The 17,312-nt window shown below is 39.1% G+C and overlaps 1 protein-coding gene across 1 annotated transcript; it reads left to right on the plus strand.

The window, feature by feature from the left end:
* Window positions 1-1,544: 1,544 nt before the first annotated feature.
* Window positions 1,545-12,845, plus strand: NAPG (NSF attachment protein gamma; the record flags this gene model as incomplete). Its single annotated transcript, XM_079533426.1, has 12 exons — window positions 1,545-1,600; window positions 3,091-3,158; window positions 4,493-4,577; window positions 5,663-5,680; window positions 6,267-6,297; window positions 7,354-7,463; window positions 7,577-7,643; window positions 8,261-8,331; window positions 9,038-9,116; window positions 9,827-9,906; window positions 11,493-11,622; window positions 12,696-12,845. 12 exons carry the CDS (start codon window positions 1,545-1,547, stop codon window positions 12,843-12,845), a joined length of 945 nt encoding a protein of 314 aa, XP_079389552.1.
* Between the last annotated feature and the right edge of the window lie 4,467 nt (window positions 12,846-17,312).

A 17,312-nucleotide genomic window follows, 5' to 3' on the forward strand; every position in this document is an offset into this window, starting at 1 on the left:
AGTAAACAGAAGTTGTAAGCTTGCACTCATAAAATCTTGTCATTCTGAATACTATCACTGTAAAAATTTGTCACATTGTACCTGGGTACTTTTAAATACCAAATTCCAGTTCACAGGCAAGCACCAGATGCTGTGATATGATCCTTCCCAGATGTAAAATCTCTGGAGGTTCTGTGTCTACAAAATAAAAGCTACCCAGGAATATCCTATTTCATTTAATACTAGTCTTGGAAATGTGTCGTCTGGTCATTCCAATATAAAAAGTGATCAGACAGTGCACATGTGTAGCCTCACAAAAAAAAGTCAGCAGCTCCTTGTATCTCAAGGAACACACCCAGAAACACTACCACAAACAAACAAGAAAACAGGTCACTCACTGGGTGCTTCAGAAGATTATTCTTCTCTGAGATTATCCTGCTTGTTAATGCATCAGCTCTATGATTTCTTTTTTACAGCTGCCTTTCACCTGCTACAAATGCTACCTTCTTTCCTACTTTGTTACAGGATACAGAATAATAATACATAACACAGCGGGGATTTTCAACCATCTGCTATAGATAGCATCTCCAGTGTAGTACAAGAATTAAAGTTAGAAAAATAAATGTCCATGTCCTCAGGGGAGCGTTGGAAATGGTAAAGGATGGGAAAGCAATTCAGAACAGTGTACCTGATGCCTACATAGCATTTTTTGGGTGCCCCATCCCTGGAGACACTCAAGTCCAGCTTGGATGGGGCCCTGGGCAGCTGAGCTGTTGCGGGGCAGCCCTGCCCACGATGAGGGGTTGGGGAATGGTGTGCTTTGAGGTCCCTTCCAAACCAAGCCATTCTGTGATTCCGTATCAACTTTGTTTCTTTTCCCCAGTTAAGGCAGAAAACAAAATCGCATAGCTCTATTCCTATAAACAGTATGGACTTTGAATGACTCCTATGATCTGAATACAGGGTTTTACAGGTTCAACTAGTTTCTCATTTTGCTTTTCGCTCTTGTGATGACAAATATTTCTCTTATTTAAATTATCAAGTGTAAAACTTGTGGATTGTCATAGCCCAAACAGAGGCCTGAACACCAGTCATTTCTCCTGTTTTGCATAAGAGGTAACGGCCTTATGGTTTTGCCAGGGAAGGCTCAGGTTGGCTGTTAGGAAAAATTTCTTCTCAGAAAGAGTGGCACAGGCTGCGCAGGGAGGTGGTGGAGTCACCATCCCTGGAGGCGTTCCAGAACTGTGCGAGTGTGGCACTGAGGGACACGATCAGTGGGTATGGTGGTGGTAGGTTGGACTAGATCTTACTTTTACACAAACCAAACGAGTTAGAGAGCTACGTCTCTGTACCAAAGCCCTCTGAAGATTGTCAGAGAGCAGCCCGAACCGCACCTCCGCCGCCGCCGCCGCAGCAGCGCCAAAACCACACAGCGCCGCCCTGAGGCAGCCGCGCCACCAACAGCCGCCGTCAGCAGGCGGCGCAGGCGCAGTGAGAAGGCGCAGCGCGAAGCCCCGCCCCTGGAAGCGCCGTGAGCCTTGCGGCGTTCCGTAGCGGCAGCCACGATGGCGGCGCAGAAGATAAACGAGGCCCTGGAGCACATCGCGAAAGCGGAGAAATAGTGAGCGGGGACGGGGTTGGGGCGGCTGGCGGGAAGAAGCGGACGAGGCGGTTGTCACCTCAGCGATCTGGGCTCCTTTCCTTCCCGCCAGGCTGGTGCGGGAGGAGTGCCGTGGGCTGCCCGTGATCCCTCCGTGGCTGTGGGCTCGTAGCTGCCGGCGACGTGACTTGGACGGGAAAGGGAGGGCAGCGGTGCGGGCAGTGGGGGTTATGGCCTGTCTGAGGCGGGGCTTCTGGGCTCTGTTTGCTTTAGATGGCCTCAGACACCTGTGCGGGCGCTTTACTTAGAAGGCCTAACGTCTGCATGTGTCAATTGGTAGGGAGCCTCAAGCTACAGGGTCCCGAAGGCAGGCTGCTTCAGGATAACAGTGTGTGCCAGGTGCCTTCCTCACGTTACCTGAGCAGAATGCCTTTTGGTGGAATCCATTTTAAGCTTGTCCTGAAAAGAGTTTGAAATAAAACAGGCAGTGCACAAACTGTGTGCAGCTTTAAGGCCTGTGTATTTTATCTCAGTACCTTTCCTGAGAAAACCCTGTCTGTGGAGGTGTTCGAGGCCAGGTTGGATGGGGCCCTGGGCAGCCTTCCCTAATATTAAATGTGAATGTTGGTGGCCCTGCCTGTGGTGAGGCGATTGGAGATGTGTGATCCTTGAGGTCTTTTCCAACCCATCCACTCTGATTCTTTCAGACTTTCTGTGATGAAAAGCAGTGCAATAGGAATGGTTGCCTTAGAGCTGTATGATGTGGCTTTTGCCTAAGTGAGATGATAACTGCTAGTATGCAGTGTATACAAAATTGCTTTTTTCAAACTAAGCACATAATGCATCTAATGTGTCTGCCTGTATCAATGGGCTCTGAAGTTGTAGTTTTGTATGTATGCGTATATTTTTTTTAAATGAGGAAAGTGTGATTCTGAAGTCAGCATTGATGACTCATGTGTTCCGATTCACATGGAACCACAGAGTGGCCTATGTTGGAGAGAACCTCAAAGACCATTAAGTTTCAACCCCTTGCCGTGGGCAGGGCTGCTGCCCACCATCTTAGCTGCCCAGGGCTCTGTATGTATGTGTGGGAGCAGTTAGTGTCATAAGTTGCTATAGGCATATCAGAAAAAATCCCTGAGGTTTTATACTTTTAGGTAAGTTCTTTCAGTTGTGTACAAACCAGAGAGTCTGGTGATTCTCAGGTGAAAGTATTTTTCTTTTCTTGACTTCACATTGTTGAGGATCTGAGCTGGTGATAATGTTATAGGGACTGAAGCAGAAGCATGCTATTGCAGGGCATGTAGCTGTGGGAGGTCATTGTAGTGCTTTATACGAGTCCAAACAATGCTGCCGTTTATTTTTGCAGTTGTGATTCCACCATGGTATTGGCACAAGGGTAATTACTCTCTTTCAGAGAGCTGTCTGAAGTTTTAAATCTATGTGAAGTACTTCAAAGGTGAAACATAATTGTTACTCATTTTTAATAGTCCTTTCTTCTTGCATTTTAGCTTGAAAACTGGATTCTTAAAATGGAAACCAGATTATGATAGTGCAGCTACTGAATATGGAAAGGCAGGTATGTGTGACTGTAAATATGGGCACATGCTTTATGGTTTCAAAATACTCTTTAAGCTTAATCCCCAGTAATATTTTACTTAGTTTTAGTATATTACTGTATAAGTACAACTGTTGTGAAGACTAAAGTAAGGAGGAAAATAAATGTTCTTAGTGTTCTTAGTCGCACTGTAAAATCTCAAATTGTACTTGGGTTTACAGCTTATATGTTGGATCTTACTACATATCACAACAGTAAAGCTTTCCTCTTTTCACTTGCTAACCCCAAATTATATGATCTTCCCTAACAACAAAAATTTCAGCTGTTCTTAAAACTTCACTTTTTCGCCATCATTTGAAAATTGTTTGACCTAAGAGAGTTTCAGTAAAATAAAGGCATTGTTAGTTTGTGGTGTGTGTTTTTTTTTTTGTTTTTTTTTTTTCGTTTTTTTTTTTTTTTCCTGTGGACACAGTAAGATTGCTGCTTCACCAGTGTGACACCTTTCCTGCTGTAGGTGTCACACTGAATATAAAACTGTGATTTTTTTTCTTGTGAACTTTGTTCTTTCTGTTAACAGTAATTTATATGTACGTGTACCTTTTTTTCCCCCTGGTTTCCTTCTGCTAGACATGCCAACTCATTTGTTTAACAGTGAATGAAAAAATGAAAAAAATGAATGAAACAAAAGTGAATGAAAAAATGGAGAAGCTTGAAGAGCAACTGAAGCATTTACAAATAGAAATTTATTTTCAGTCCTGCTTCAATGTTCTTTGTGCCCTGAATTGGTTACGTTGAGGGAGTTATTACTAGTTTGTTTTGTCAATGGTACGCTTCTTTTGTTGCTCTACTGGTTTTGTACAAACTGTACTGATTACGGAATCACAGAACCACAAGGGCTGGAAGGGACCTCTGAAGAACACCCAGCCCAGCCCCCTGCTAAAGCAGATTCCCTACAATAGTTTGCACAGGAAAGTGCCCGGGTGGGTCTTGAATGTCTCCAGAAAAGGAGACTCCGCGACCTCTCTAGGCAGCCTGTTCCAGTGCTCTGTCACCCTCAAAATACAGAAGTTTTTTTCTCTTGTTTTGATGGGACTTCCTGTGTTCCAATTTGTGCCTGTTGCCTCTTGTCCTATCATTGGGTACCAATAAGGTGGCTAATAAAGTTAATGCTGTGGTGGGATTCTCTGGCTACAATTTAGCAAGCCATTCAATTCTAAAAAAATTCTAAAAAAAAAAAAAAGCCATTCATTGTCTAAAATGCCTGTTTGCATCTTTGAATGATTGAATACTTTAGTAGATGAGGTTAAAAAAATAAAGGCGAATTGTAAATGAGCACTTGATTTGGTTTCTTGCAGCTGTTGCCTTTAAGAATGCCAAGCAGTTTGACCAGGCAAGGGAAGCCTGTTTACGAGAAGCTGAAGCACATGAAAACAACAAAGCGTATCTTTTCATTACTTCTGTTTTCCAAGAAGTTATTTGTTATTTAGAGTGGGGTAATAGGTAGAAAATACATTAAATATCTTTGTTCAAATTGTCAGTCTAAGAAGGTTCTCTTTTAGAAGACTTTTTGTGCTGTGAATGGGAAAGCTAAAGAACTCTTGATTAGAAAATCTGTTCTGAATATCTTACAATCATAGAACTGTTTAATTTAGGAGGGGGGACCCTTAAGGGTCACCTGGTCCAACTCCCCTGCAGTGAACAGGGACACCTACAGCAGACCAGGTTGCTCACAGCCCTGCCCAGCCTGGCTTTTCTCCAGGTATGGGGCATCCACCACCTCTGTGGACAACCTGTTTCAATGCCTTACCACCCTTACAGTGAAAAATTTCTTCCTCACATCCAGTCTAAATATCTCATTTTTGAGTGTGAAACCACTTCCCCTTGTCCTATCACAGCAGACCCAGCAAGAGAGTCTGTCCCCTTTCTTTTTACAGCCCCTCTGTATATACTGAAAGGCTGCTCTCAGATTTCCCTGGAGCCTTCTCTTGTCCAGGCTGAACAGCCCCAGCTCTCTCAGCCTGTCCTCATAGGAGGGTTATTCCATTCCATGGGTCATTTTTGTGGCCATCCTCTGTGCTCTCCAACAGCACTATGTCTGTCGTGTACTGAGGACTCCACACCTGGATGCAGTACTCCAGGTGAGGTCTCACCAGTGCAGAGTAGAGGTACCTGAAAAGCTTAGGTACTGCATCATAAATTTATATACGCACTTTTAAGTATCTGTGGATGGATAGTATTAACTAAATGCAGCTAACATTATTACAATGCTTGTGGCAACATTCAGTAACCAGGGAGCATATTTTAAATAAATGTGCATTTTTACAACTTTGCAGTTATCCTTTAATATTTTGCATTTATTTTGTCCTTAGGTGCTCTTTTTTTTATACTTTGCCTAAAAACTTAGCAGGTTCTATTTGCATTTCTGGGATTCTTTGCTTTGAAACCAATAGTTCTGTAAGATCTTATATGCTATTGATGTTTCTGCTTTATGGCATTTGTCCTTGACTTGACAACGTTACTTCCAGTCTCTTTCATGCTGCCAAGTAAGTATGGATGTACTGAGTAATCTGATGTGTTTTTTTTTAACTTACAGTACACGCATGAGCTGTCATTTTGGTCTCTAGTAAGTGACTCAGTTCAAGTGATTTCACCATTTCAAAATTAGTTTAATGAAAGCATGGGCAAGGAAAGTCTAAAAACCTGCAATGTCTCTCTGAAGAAATAACTATTTTGACAATCTTTCATAGCTTTTTGTATCAAGTGCTTTTTCTGCTTTTTCTTAGATAAACTTTTTATAAATTTGACGTTCTGCACTGTTTTGCTTATATAGAAATGTAAATAAAGATACTTCAAAACAAGTGGGTGATGACAAATAATCTAAATGTTGTCTGTGGGTCAGATGATGGGAATAGATTTTTGTGTGGGAGAGCAGTGATTGTGTGGTTGAAATACTTCATTTGTGAAAGATAATTGTACACATGTATTATCTCATTAAATTGAAGCACTCAAAACCTCTTCAGTTCGTTAAATATTAACAGTGAAGTGGTAGCTGATGCAGGTTAACTTCTGCTGTATAGTTACAGCTTGCTGAAATACACAATATCTAAATTGTGAACTTTTTCTCTGCAGAGCTTATGAACAAGCTGGCATGATGCTAAAGGTATTTTCATTACTAGTTTTTACTTAAAAGTTCTCCTTGACATTTTATAGATATATGCAAGCAAGTTGCATATGGCAGTGATGTTCTACTGTTGTCTTGTAGTCCCTGCCAATGCCCTCGCGTAGTTTAGGGAAACTGTTTTTAATTGGAAACATTTTTTTTTGTTGTTGTTTTCTTTTGAAGAAGGAGAGGTGAGGGCCTCTCATCAGAGGTAACTGAAGAGTGGTACTTCTGTTGTAAGGTACCAAATTCTTGCCTTACATTGGGAAGGAACTAATTACTACTTATGTGAGCAATGGATTGAAGCAAGAGAAGTAAAAGCTCATTCTAGCTCTGTTACAGTGTTTTCACTATTGACCAAATACTGTTTGTTTGTTTTTTAATCTGATATTATATCAGTAGAAGAAAATTCTGAAAAGAGGACTGGGAGAATCAAGGATCTCACTGGAAGAGGATTTTGTTAATCTTTTAATTTCTGAAAGAAAAATAAGTGTCTGGCAGTTTGAAGCTGCAGTGTGACAAGGCAGTCTTGTTTTGCCTGTTTGCTCCAGTAGTGCTGGTTTCATAGGATGGTGGAATTAACATTTTGCTTGAGGTATTTATGTGGAAGAAAAAGATTTTCTTTTCTACCTACTTGACATAGGGTAGGTTATATGTCACCAGAATCCTTAAATGTATGTTCCTTAGATGCTGTCTAGCTGCTAGTTAAATTAGATTTTAAAGATGGGAAGATTTAAATTAAAGATTGAAAAACAGAAATTATTGTTTCTGGTTATATCAGAGTTTACATAGGAAATGACCTGGTTAGTCTGACTCACTTTGGATGTGAGAAGGTTGCCTGTTAGTTCCCCTCTCTATGGTTATTCAAAAGAATGTAAAGAATTACCAGACTCACTGTTAAACTTGTTCTTTGCAAATGTGTGATAACACAGAAGGTGCATTTTTGTACTGTTGTGTTTTGTTACCTTTCTCCTGTAAGCTGAAATGGCATATATGGTGTTAGAGTTGTTCATAAGCACAGTTCCTGACAGTGCTGTCCTCGGACTGTCTTTGCAGGAGATGCAGAGGCTCCCTGAAGCTGTTCAGCTGATAGAGAAAGCCAGCATGATGTACCTGGAGAACGGGACACCAGATACAGCTGCCATTGCACTGGAACGGGCTGGGAAGTAAGCTTATAGTATTGGTGGCCAGAATGAATGTGGGGCAGGGGTATCTCCTTGCTTTTTCTTCCCTGCCTCTTTGATGCTTTCATCTGAGAAATGACTTATTTTTATTACAGATTAATAGAAAATGTGAGCCCAGAGAAGGCTGTACAGCTGTATCAGCAAGCAGCGTCAGTGTTTGAAGTAAGCTTTGCTTGGTTTTTTTTTTTTTTTTTTTAACCAGCAGGTAACTTTGCCAGAAAGTAAACCAGCTTGAATTAATTGGTGTTTAGGGTCAGCTGTAATGCTAATAAAATGTCTGAGGCTGGCTTCTAAGTTGTTTTATTGATATTATGATAAAGTCTGTTCTTTTCTCATTTTGGGACTTGACCAAATGTGAGTTTTATATGTTGTCAAGTTTTTTTGCCTCTTGTTGAGCAGTCAAGTGGGTGGGGAATATGGTTGTTCCACAGTCCTTTGGCTTAGAAGAGTTTGAAATCCTTGAAGGTACAAGAAGAGTTTGCTTAAAATTCAACCCATCCCTTGAGCCATTTCATGACTGTCTCTGACATACTTCCCTACAGGCATTTGACATACATTACTGGATTGATAAGTTTGCACTGATGCTCCTTTGCTCTCCAGATCCATACAGAAGCTGAGTGTGGGACTTTGATGCACCAATACTCTTTGTGTTTCCACTGAGTATGTGAACTGTTGGTATAGCAGAACAGTTGGTCCGAGTTGCAGACAGTGTAGGTTAAGGTCTAATAATCCCGTGCAAATGAAACACAAGCATGTGAATTCTTTTTGCTCTTCTCTAGAATGAAGAACGTTTACGGCAAGCATTAGAAATGTTAGGGAAAGCATCAAGACTTCTAGTCCGAGGACGCAGGTATCACTTCTGTAGATTTGTTTACATATGTTTGAATCTGTATTTCAGAGGGCAGTTCCGTTGTTCTTTTATCTTGTTGCTGGGTTTATATACCATTATTTACGTCTCTCTTTGAGACAAAATTCAAAATAAATAAGATTGAGGTTTCTGTGGGATGTAATAGACTGTCATATTCAGGAATCATCTATTTTTTGTTCTGAGATAGAGGAATGTGAGCTGTAAGGCTTTGTTTCCTCTTTATTAGTTAATACATCTTTAAAGGGCATAATGAGATTCACTGGTTATTAAAGAAGTTCAGGAGTTATTTTTCAGGCACTTATTTGCAGAAAGTACTCGGAAATCTTTCATAGCTGTGGAATATAAAACAGGGCAATTAATCTGTTAGCAGCAGTCTGATCCCAGACTGAGAATGTGCCTTGGATTTTCCGTGGCATCTTATTTGAAGCATAGATTTTTATCACCAGACCTGTGGTTGAGCTTAGACTTGCTTTACTAAAGCATATCATTCCTTTATGTAATTGTCTGCATCTGTTTGACTGTTTTCAAGAAAATTTATTTTGCAGTGGTAGTTAGAAAGATCTGCTGCTGATTTTATGTTGCTTTTTATTAAGGAAAACTCGCGTGTGTATTAAACAGCTCACTGTGAGCATTGGGTTCATTATGCTTGTTTCCTGGCATGATACTCCTTGTTTTTGTTTCAATTTAGATTGGATGAGGCTGCGTTGTCCCTTCAAAAGGAGAAAAGCATTTATAAGGAAATTGAAAATTATCCAACGTGCTATAAGGTAAAAGTCTAAATGATAATTTCTGGTAGGGTATTTCAAGGTTTGCTGAACTAACATAAGGTAGTGGCTGAATTCTGTCTGACATCACGTACCTCTTGATTCAGAGATATGTTGCTTGCTAGGTAATGAGAATGTGTGGCTGTTCATGCTTCCTTATCCTCTTGTTTTTCACTGCTGTAATGTTGATAGGATGCTGTTTATCTGTGGAAGCTATCAAAAACACTGCACTATAATGATTTCTGGACTCGCCTTCAAATTAATTTGAATAAGCCCAGTTTTCTCTTCTGGAGTGTGAGTTAGTTTATTTTGAAACTGGAGAGTGAGAATCATGGATGTTTTTGTATTGTTGTTTTTTTTTTTTTTCCATAGGATTGTCTTTTGGTCTGCATTTACCTTGATGTTATTTAATCAGGATTCTTAGTAGAAATAGTTACTTTGGGTCCTAAATAAGAATTTTTGATCGTCTGTTTTGAGTTTTTAATCAACATGACTTGGTCATGCTTTTTTCCTTATGTGATTTGCTGCACAAGTTTGATGCAACAGTTCATTACAATGTTAGAGGAGGTAATCTATTTCATACTAGCTGAAGATGTGGCTTACTACTTTATCATAGTGTGTTTCCAACTTTCTTGTTCAATTTTAGAATCAAATTATCATTCTATTTTTTTTGTTGTTTTTTTCCCTCTGTGTTTCTTGTTTGTTTTGTTTAGAAAACTATTGCTCAAGTCTTAGTTCATCTTCACAGAAATGATTATGTTGCTGCAGAAAGGTGTGTGAGGGAAAGCTACAGGTAAGTCTGCCTAATATTTTATAATTTTAAGCTGAATGTTTCATTAATGTAGATTTATTATGTAATGGGCTGGAATGGGCTGCTCAGGGAGGTGGTGGAGTCGCCGACCCTGGAGGTGTTCCAGGAAGGTTTGGATGTTGTGTTGAGGGACATGGTTTAGTGAGAGCTGTTGGTGATGGTTGGACTGGATGATCTTGAAGGTCTTTTCCAACCTAATTTATTCTGCGAAAGACCAATGGAAGCCTTCTCTGATAATAAATTTTTAAGCCTCTGTTTACTTGAAGTACAGTGGCATTGTCTGTTAAGTAGCCAGCTGTCAGGAATCTTTTTCACTTTCAGTAGTAAGTTCAGCAGTAATTACCATGTGGTACTTCCTAACGAACATAAAATAAAGTTAGTCGTAAGGAAGCACTTCAGTGCAACAGATGAAATGAGATTTAAATTAAAAGTTCTTTCTGATTTTCCTTGTGAAAAGCTGAGCGGAATACTGTTGTGGTTAGAATTCTTTTGTACATCTCTTTCAAATGGAGCCGAGGCAGGCTACCTGTTGTAAACAAATAGTTGGGATTAAAAATGAGGATTTCTGGGTGTTCTAACTGATTTATTATAATTATTATTAAAATCTTTTTGTCTTGTTGAAGCCCTTAAAAAGTTGTAATTTTAACTTTCCATTTGAGAATGGAAATGTGCAATGCAGTCTTAACGCTCATTAGTGGCATCCTAGTACAATCATTGGAACTGTGTAGTATGGTGGTTAGATTGAGGAAAATATTCATCTAAAGTTTTGTTAAAGAAAAGTGTGTAGTGTGTGAGTTACTGCATTTCTGGTTATGCTGATGTAAGAGATCTTGCTCTCGTCATATGTTAAAAGAAAAGCAAGTTTTTCTTTTTGTATTTTTTTCTTTAACAGTTGTCTGAACTGAAAGATGATTTAGGAAGTAGGAACTGATCCATTTTAATAGAGGAAATTGAAGGAAGTAGTCCTTATACATCCAAGAGAAATGTCTGGTGTCAAGTCTGGATTAATGTTTAGCCACAAACTCCAGAGGCTTTCATGCAGGTCTCTGTTTCAGCTTTCATTAGGACTTCAGTCACAAAATACTAAAACATAACATTTTTACTTAAAAACTGTGTTTGAAGTGAAGTGACTTGAACATATATTAATAAAATCATTATTTTTAGAAGTAAGTTTTTGAAGATCTGTCTTGAAACATCTTGGTCATTTTTACTATTTCTTCAATTTCTGCTTTAGATAAAAACTCATTACGTTTTTTTCTGCATATAAGTTGGAAGAAAAGCTTATTGACTTTTCAGTAAAAACAGGAAAATTCTAATACTCTATTCTTGGCTTGACTATGATTGTGGTCTGATTGTCAGCAAACTAGTATTGCTGAAAGTTGAAGCTTATGGGTATGATCTGTGTTCCAGGAAAAATCAAAATGGTTTTGTTTTGTGGAGTAAGTAGTCCATCAGATTCTCATCAGCTGCCTTCTCTTCTGCTATTAATCAACATCCTGTAAAAATAGAACACCTGAGCACCAAGTAGATTGCTGGAATGTCCTAAATGAACTGTTAATTTCCTTCAGTATACCAGGATTTAATGGAAGTGAAGACTGTGCAGCACTAGAGCAACTTCTGGAAGGGTATGATCAGCAAGATCAAGATCAAGTTTCTGAAGTCTGTAACTTGCCTCTCTTCAAATATATGGACAATGATGTAAGTAGCTTTTGCTTCTTCATTTTAAGAAAGGCTTTTGTCCGTTATAGGAAAACAAAGAGAGCAGGATCTGTGTATTTTTTGTGACTTGCTTGGTAATTTTGCCTTGTGAACTTTTATTTATTTATTTATTTATTTTACTTTACTGCCTGACTTCTGTAAAGTTCCACACCACTGTTACATTGATGGTGGGAAAGCTTAGATGGACTAACAGTTTGTTATCAGTCTGCAGAGTCTAAGTAATTGACCAAAACACTGTTTGCTTTGAATTGGTTCTTCATAGTGCTAGAAGTTTGTTTTATCTCAGAAATACCAATCTGCTGCCCTGTGTGCATAAGCATTACAAAATGAATGTGGTGACTTCGTTGAATGTTTTTTTTAATGCTTATTCTCTAGCAAATCATCAATTAGTGAAATTTTTTCTATTTTAAGAAAGAAATCCATATGTTTTTTTTTTTTTAATGGTTGCACTTATAGCTAGCAAGCAGAAAGTATAAGGATAGGAAAGCCATAAAATAAAGGGGATATCCATCCATGCAGAACTTTGTAATGGTAGTGACTAATTTTATTACATCGAATGTACTAATTCTACTAAAAACATTTGCAAGAACTACTAGTATAACCCATATCTAGATAACGTATGCACTGAAAACATTCTGGTATTTTTCTTTGTTTCGAAAAGATTGAATGTCTGTAGCTATAGAATCCAGAACCCAATTGAAAGGGACTTTGGGCAGTTTAGTCCAGTGGAAGGTGACCCTCTTGCCATGACAGAAGAGTTCAAACCGGATGCCCTTCAAGTTCCTTTCCAACCCAAACCATTTTATCATTCTATAATGGTTCTGTGATACTGTAGCCAAACTTTCCTGTTATGCATAATATTGATAGTCTCATCTCCCATTTTTCAAAGTCTTTCAGTGGACAAAATTAAAAATTGAACACTGAGGTTAGTTATCCTAAGCTTGATTATTCTCATTATTATTCTAAGGTGGAAAATGTACTCTGAAATCAGCAATCTGTTTTCTGTACTGAATATAATAGTGCAGAAAGTAAACTTGTACTTTTATTATTAGTATGCCAAGCTTGGTCTTACCTTGGTGGTCCCAGGAGGTGGAATCAAGAAGAAATCTCCAAACGCTACACAGGACAAAACAAGAGGACCAGCCACAGTGGGCTCTCATGCTGATGAGGAAGAGGATGAATATTCTGGTGGACTGTGCTAGCTACAGACTTATGTTATGTTAAATATCTAACCTATTTGTGATGCTGAGCATATCCAAAGGTACCAGATTTACCAGAGCTTCATTGCAATTGTGATATGGGAATGCTAATGTTAACTGGGCAGCTTTTGGCTACAAAAAAAAAAGGAGAAAAAGCATGATTATACCTATCATCTTGTAACATCTTTGAATTTCATTTCTAGTAGGAACATCTGCAGTGCTCTGCCTTCCATTGATTGGGGGAAAAATGGAGGAAGATTTTTAGTAAAAGCACAGTTTAAAAAGAAACCAAAATTCTGAAGAGAAGCACAGGGTAAGGAGAACAACACAAAATCTCAAATACTGGATTTCAATAGCTGACACTTCTTTGGTACCAATAATGTTTATGAGTTTTTTCCAAAGTTGAACATAAGGTTATTTGTCTGGATATTCATCTCCTGTTTAATGTTATTTAAGGAATACTGGCAGATGTATTTTCCACTAGTATAATCACTAAGAGGAGCATTCAGTTAACAAATATTCCCCACAGTGGAATATGTATTTTATTTTATTTTTTTTTAGTATCCTAAATTTAGCAAGTAATATCCATGTGATTGTAGAAAATACTAAACCAGTTAATATGGAGCAGTTTCACAAGCTTGAATATGTAGACGCACGTTTCACCTCAAGAAAATAATTGACCTAAGTTTTTCAAAATATGTTTGTGCACAGTGTTTGTAATGTACACATTAGGAATGGATGGCATTGGCAACTTCTCTAGCACTGTTTCTGACAAATGTAATTAAAAAAAAAAAAAAAATGGAGGTAGCAGGTAATGTGCATTGAATATAAAGCTCTGGAGACAATGTTTAGCAAAAACTTAGGTGGAATGTTTCAGTAGTATGATCAAGCTTAGTGTTTCAGGTGTTCATTTGCTAGCTAATAATCTCATCTGTAAGTATTTTCCTTTTTTCAAAGCATAGAACAGATTTTTACAAATGGCAATCCTCAAAATAGCTGGAAGTTCAAAATAACCGTATTTTAGAGCATCTTCTCCATTTTCATTTGATTACACATTGCTGTCTTCTGCAAACTTCTTTATTGTCCACATTCACTTGACCGCTTTATGCTTAAATGTTGACTACTGCAGAAGTTGCATCTGCGGTCCTTTTTTTCTTTCAGAGGAACCTTTTCAAGACCTGCACTAAATTGATGTCCAAAGCTCAGTAAGCAGTAGACCTCAGTATTAGGTGTTGTTACAGTTTGTGCCACATTAAGGAATTGGGTGTCTTCAAAAATATCGAGCATTTCAGATGTAATTGTGATGAAGGTAGACTTTGAGGGCTAATACTTTGGGGTGCATAGCACTCAGTGCAGTGGGTGCATGAGTGACAGCGTGATTGCAGGCATGGCTGCTGTTAAAGTCATTACTCAATTTAGTGGATCGGTTTTGTCTCAGTGTAATGTAGTAAGCTTTGATTATTATTTTTTTTTTTTAAACTGTTTGAGGGCTTTCTAAAGCTGCTTACCTTTGTTCTGTACTGTCTGACAACTAAATTTCCATTGTTACTAAGGATATATATATAAATTTTTGTATGTCTATAGAATATCTTAAATCAGATTTTAGGAAGTTTTTTTTTTTTTCTTTCTCAGAATGATTACTAGTATGCAAAAAAGGTGGTTTTGAAGACTTTTCCTGAAACTGTTCTTTCTTCACCATTGAGGAGACTGGAGTGATGTGCTCCAGCTTCTGCTTTCTGGATTTGTTCAGGAAGGGTCACCATGCACTTTTTATGGGGAGTTTTTATGGCATATTTTTTTTTAAAGCACATTTAGAAGCACTGGGAACACTAACTTTCATCAAGCTTTTCCTGCTGCTTCCAATTCTGAAATTAGTTTTGTTGAATGGTCCCAAGGAGTCTACTTCTTTGTGTGTGCATTTACATATATCTGAGAAGGCATACAAGCAGTTTTGTATACTGTAGAAGAACTTGCAGACTTTATTTGCTTTAGTGCCTGCAACACTAATAGATCCTTACAAATAAAATTTATGAATTAGCATGCTTTTCATGTTGGGGGGATAAAAAAAAAAAAAAAAAGCAAGACTATTTTCCCCACTCCCTCAGCTTTTTTCTTTTTAGTCTGTGCCAAGTGTGGAAAATCTGGAACAAAAGTAGCTTGTACTAAACATGTTCAGCTGCCATTGAAATTGAAGGGGCTTCTTTGGATCTTAGGAGTGGAATCTTAATCTTTGATTGCAATGTTGCTGCAAAGACCAAATCTGCAGAAATGAAAGTGTCTGAAAATAAGATGGTCTATTTTATATAACTTACTCTCCTATTTTAGGCAATGAAAGTGTGATAGGAATGTTATCTACCTTTTAGTAAATGTTTAACTGTAGAAGATGCTGTCTGTATGTTATGTGTGTTTCTATCTTTCAAAGCAATTTGCACACTTCTGTAAATACCATTTAAGTGATTTAAAGTGAAAATATACCATTTAAAATAAGAAGGTTTCTAAAAATAACGTTGGTTGTGAGAAAAATTATATTTGCATGAAGACTGGGCAATGATCAGTGTAATGTATATAAAATTAGATGCTTTCTAAATTATCTGTAACTTATGACTCAATATGCCCAATTGCATTGTGAAACCTGTGCTTCATTTGTTTCTTTCCAAGGTCTGTGGTGTATTAGATTAAGTGTTTGTAACAGTTCTACAGATGCTGCCTCTGAGAAGAGGCTGTGTTTCACCAACATGAAAAATAAAACTTGAAACTGATATTTGTGCTAGCTTTCCTGTTGTTGGTCAGGTCCTCCCAAACACCTCCATTTGAAAATGAGCTCTGTTTTGTAATCCCAAGCAGATTTTGTGGCCATTTGTCTGTGATTCTTGTTGCAAGGTATTGCAGGTCTAATATCACAGAATCACAGAATGGCCAGGATTGGAAGGGACCACAAGGATCATGAATCTCTACCCCCTCCCCCCCGCCACATGCAAGTCCATCAACCTCCCCATTTCATACTAGACCAGGCTGCCCAGGGCCCCATCCAACCTGGCCTTGAACACCTCCAGGGATGGGGCGTCCACAACCTCTCTGGGCAGCCTGTTCCAGCACCTCACCACTCTCTCTGTAAAGAACTTCCCCTCCCTCAACTTAAAACCATTTCCCCTCGTCCTGCAGTTACCAAGCCTTTCAAAGTGTTGATTCCCCTCCTGTTTGTAGGCTCCCTTTAGGTACTGATAGGCTGCAATGAGGTTACCCTGCAGCCTTCTTTTCTCCAGGCTGAATGAGCCCAGCTCCCTCAGCCTGTCTTTGTAGGGGAGGTGCTCCAGCCCCCTGACCATCTTTGTTGCTCTCTTCTGGACCCTCTCCAACAGCTCTGTCTTTCTTGTACTGGGAGCTCCAGACCTGGATGCAGTACTCCAGATGGGGCCTCACAAGAGCAGAGTAGAGGGGGACAATCACCTCCCTGTCCCTGCTGGCCACCCCTCTTCTGATAGAGCCCAGGATACCATTTCCTTTTTGAGCTGCAAGAGCACACTGCTGGCTCATGTTAAGCTTTTCATCCATCAGGACCCCCCGGTCTTTCTCTGCAGGGCTGCTCCCAAGGACTGCTCCTTCCAGTCTGTATGGATGTCTGGGATTCCTCTGGTCCAAGTTTAAAACTCTGCACTTTGCAGTGTTGAACCTCATCAGGTTCACCCAGGCCCATCTTTCAGGCCTGTTGAGGTCCCTCTGAATGGCATTATGTGATGGAGGCCTTCATCTTGGGAACCTGCTGACTCAGTTTTGGGTATTGTCAGTCATTGCAGCTTGTCCCTTAGGTATTTGTGTGTAGTGCATTTTACTTGCACTGATTTTTGTGAGAAATAATTGATTCTCCAAGTTCTCCATCTTAATTTGACTAGTTGATCATAAGAAAGACAGAGCTGTGGTTTAGCAAAACAACTGTCTAGTGATGAGGGAGGATCTTCAGAGTAAGGTTTTTGTTTCCATATTTGGACTGGTTAAATATATAGCAAACTCTGGACATCCTCTGGAAGAATACTCCCAGGTTTGCATGAATATGCTAAAATTCAGAAATTACTGAGAATGTGGATGAAGCAGCAGACATGTGAAGGAAGTCCTTGCATAAAACTATGCTTTGAGTTCATTAATAGTGAGCATAATAGATGCCTCCTGTGCACTTCTGCACTCTGCTAGAGGCTGAAAGAAGTGCCTAGACCAAAATAATGGTGGGTCAATTGACTGTGGAGGGTATTCTTGCAGTAAGAACAACATTAATTTCTAGCAGGGATTAGCTGTTTTGAGATAGTGTGCTTGCTTTGCAGCAAGAATGGAAGCGAATTAATCTCTGTTTGAGTCATAGATGTTTGCTGATTTAAAACCAAGACTTGGGATGTGGTCAAAAGGAGGTTTAGTTTGATTTTGGAATGATTTATTCTTAACCTATGACATTTTGCTTGTCACTGATGTAAGTTTAAACAG

This window comes from Tetrao urogallus, assembly GCF_951394365.1.
Source record: "Tetrao urogallus genome assembly, chromosome: 3".
In the NCBI taxonomy this organism is placed as follows: domain Eukaryota; kingdom Metazoa; phylum Chordata; class Aves; order Galliformes; family Phasianidae; genus Tetrao; species Tetrao urogallus.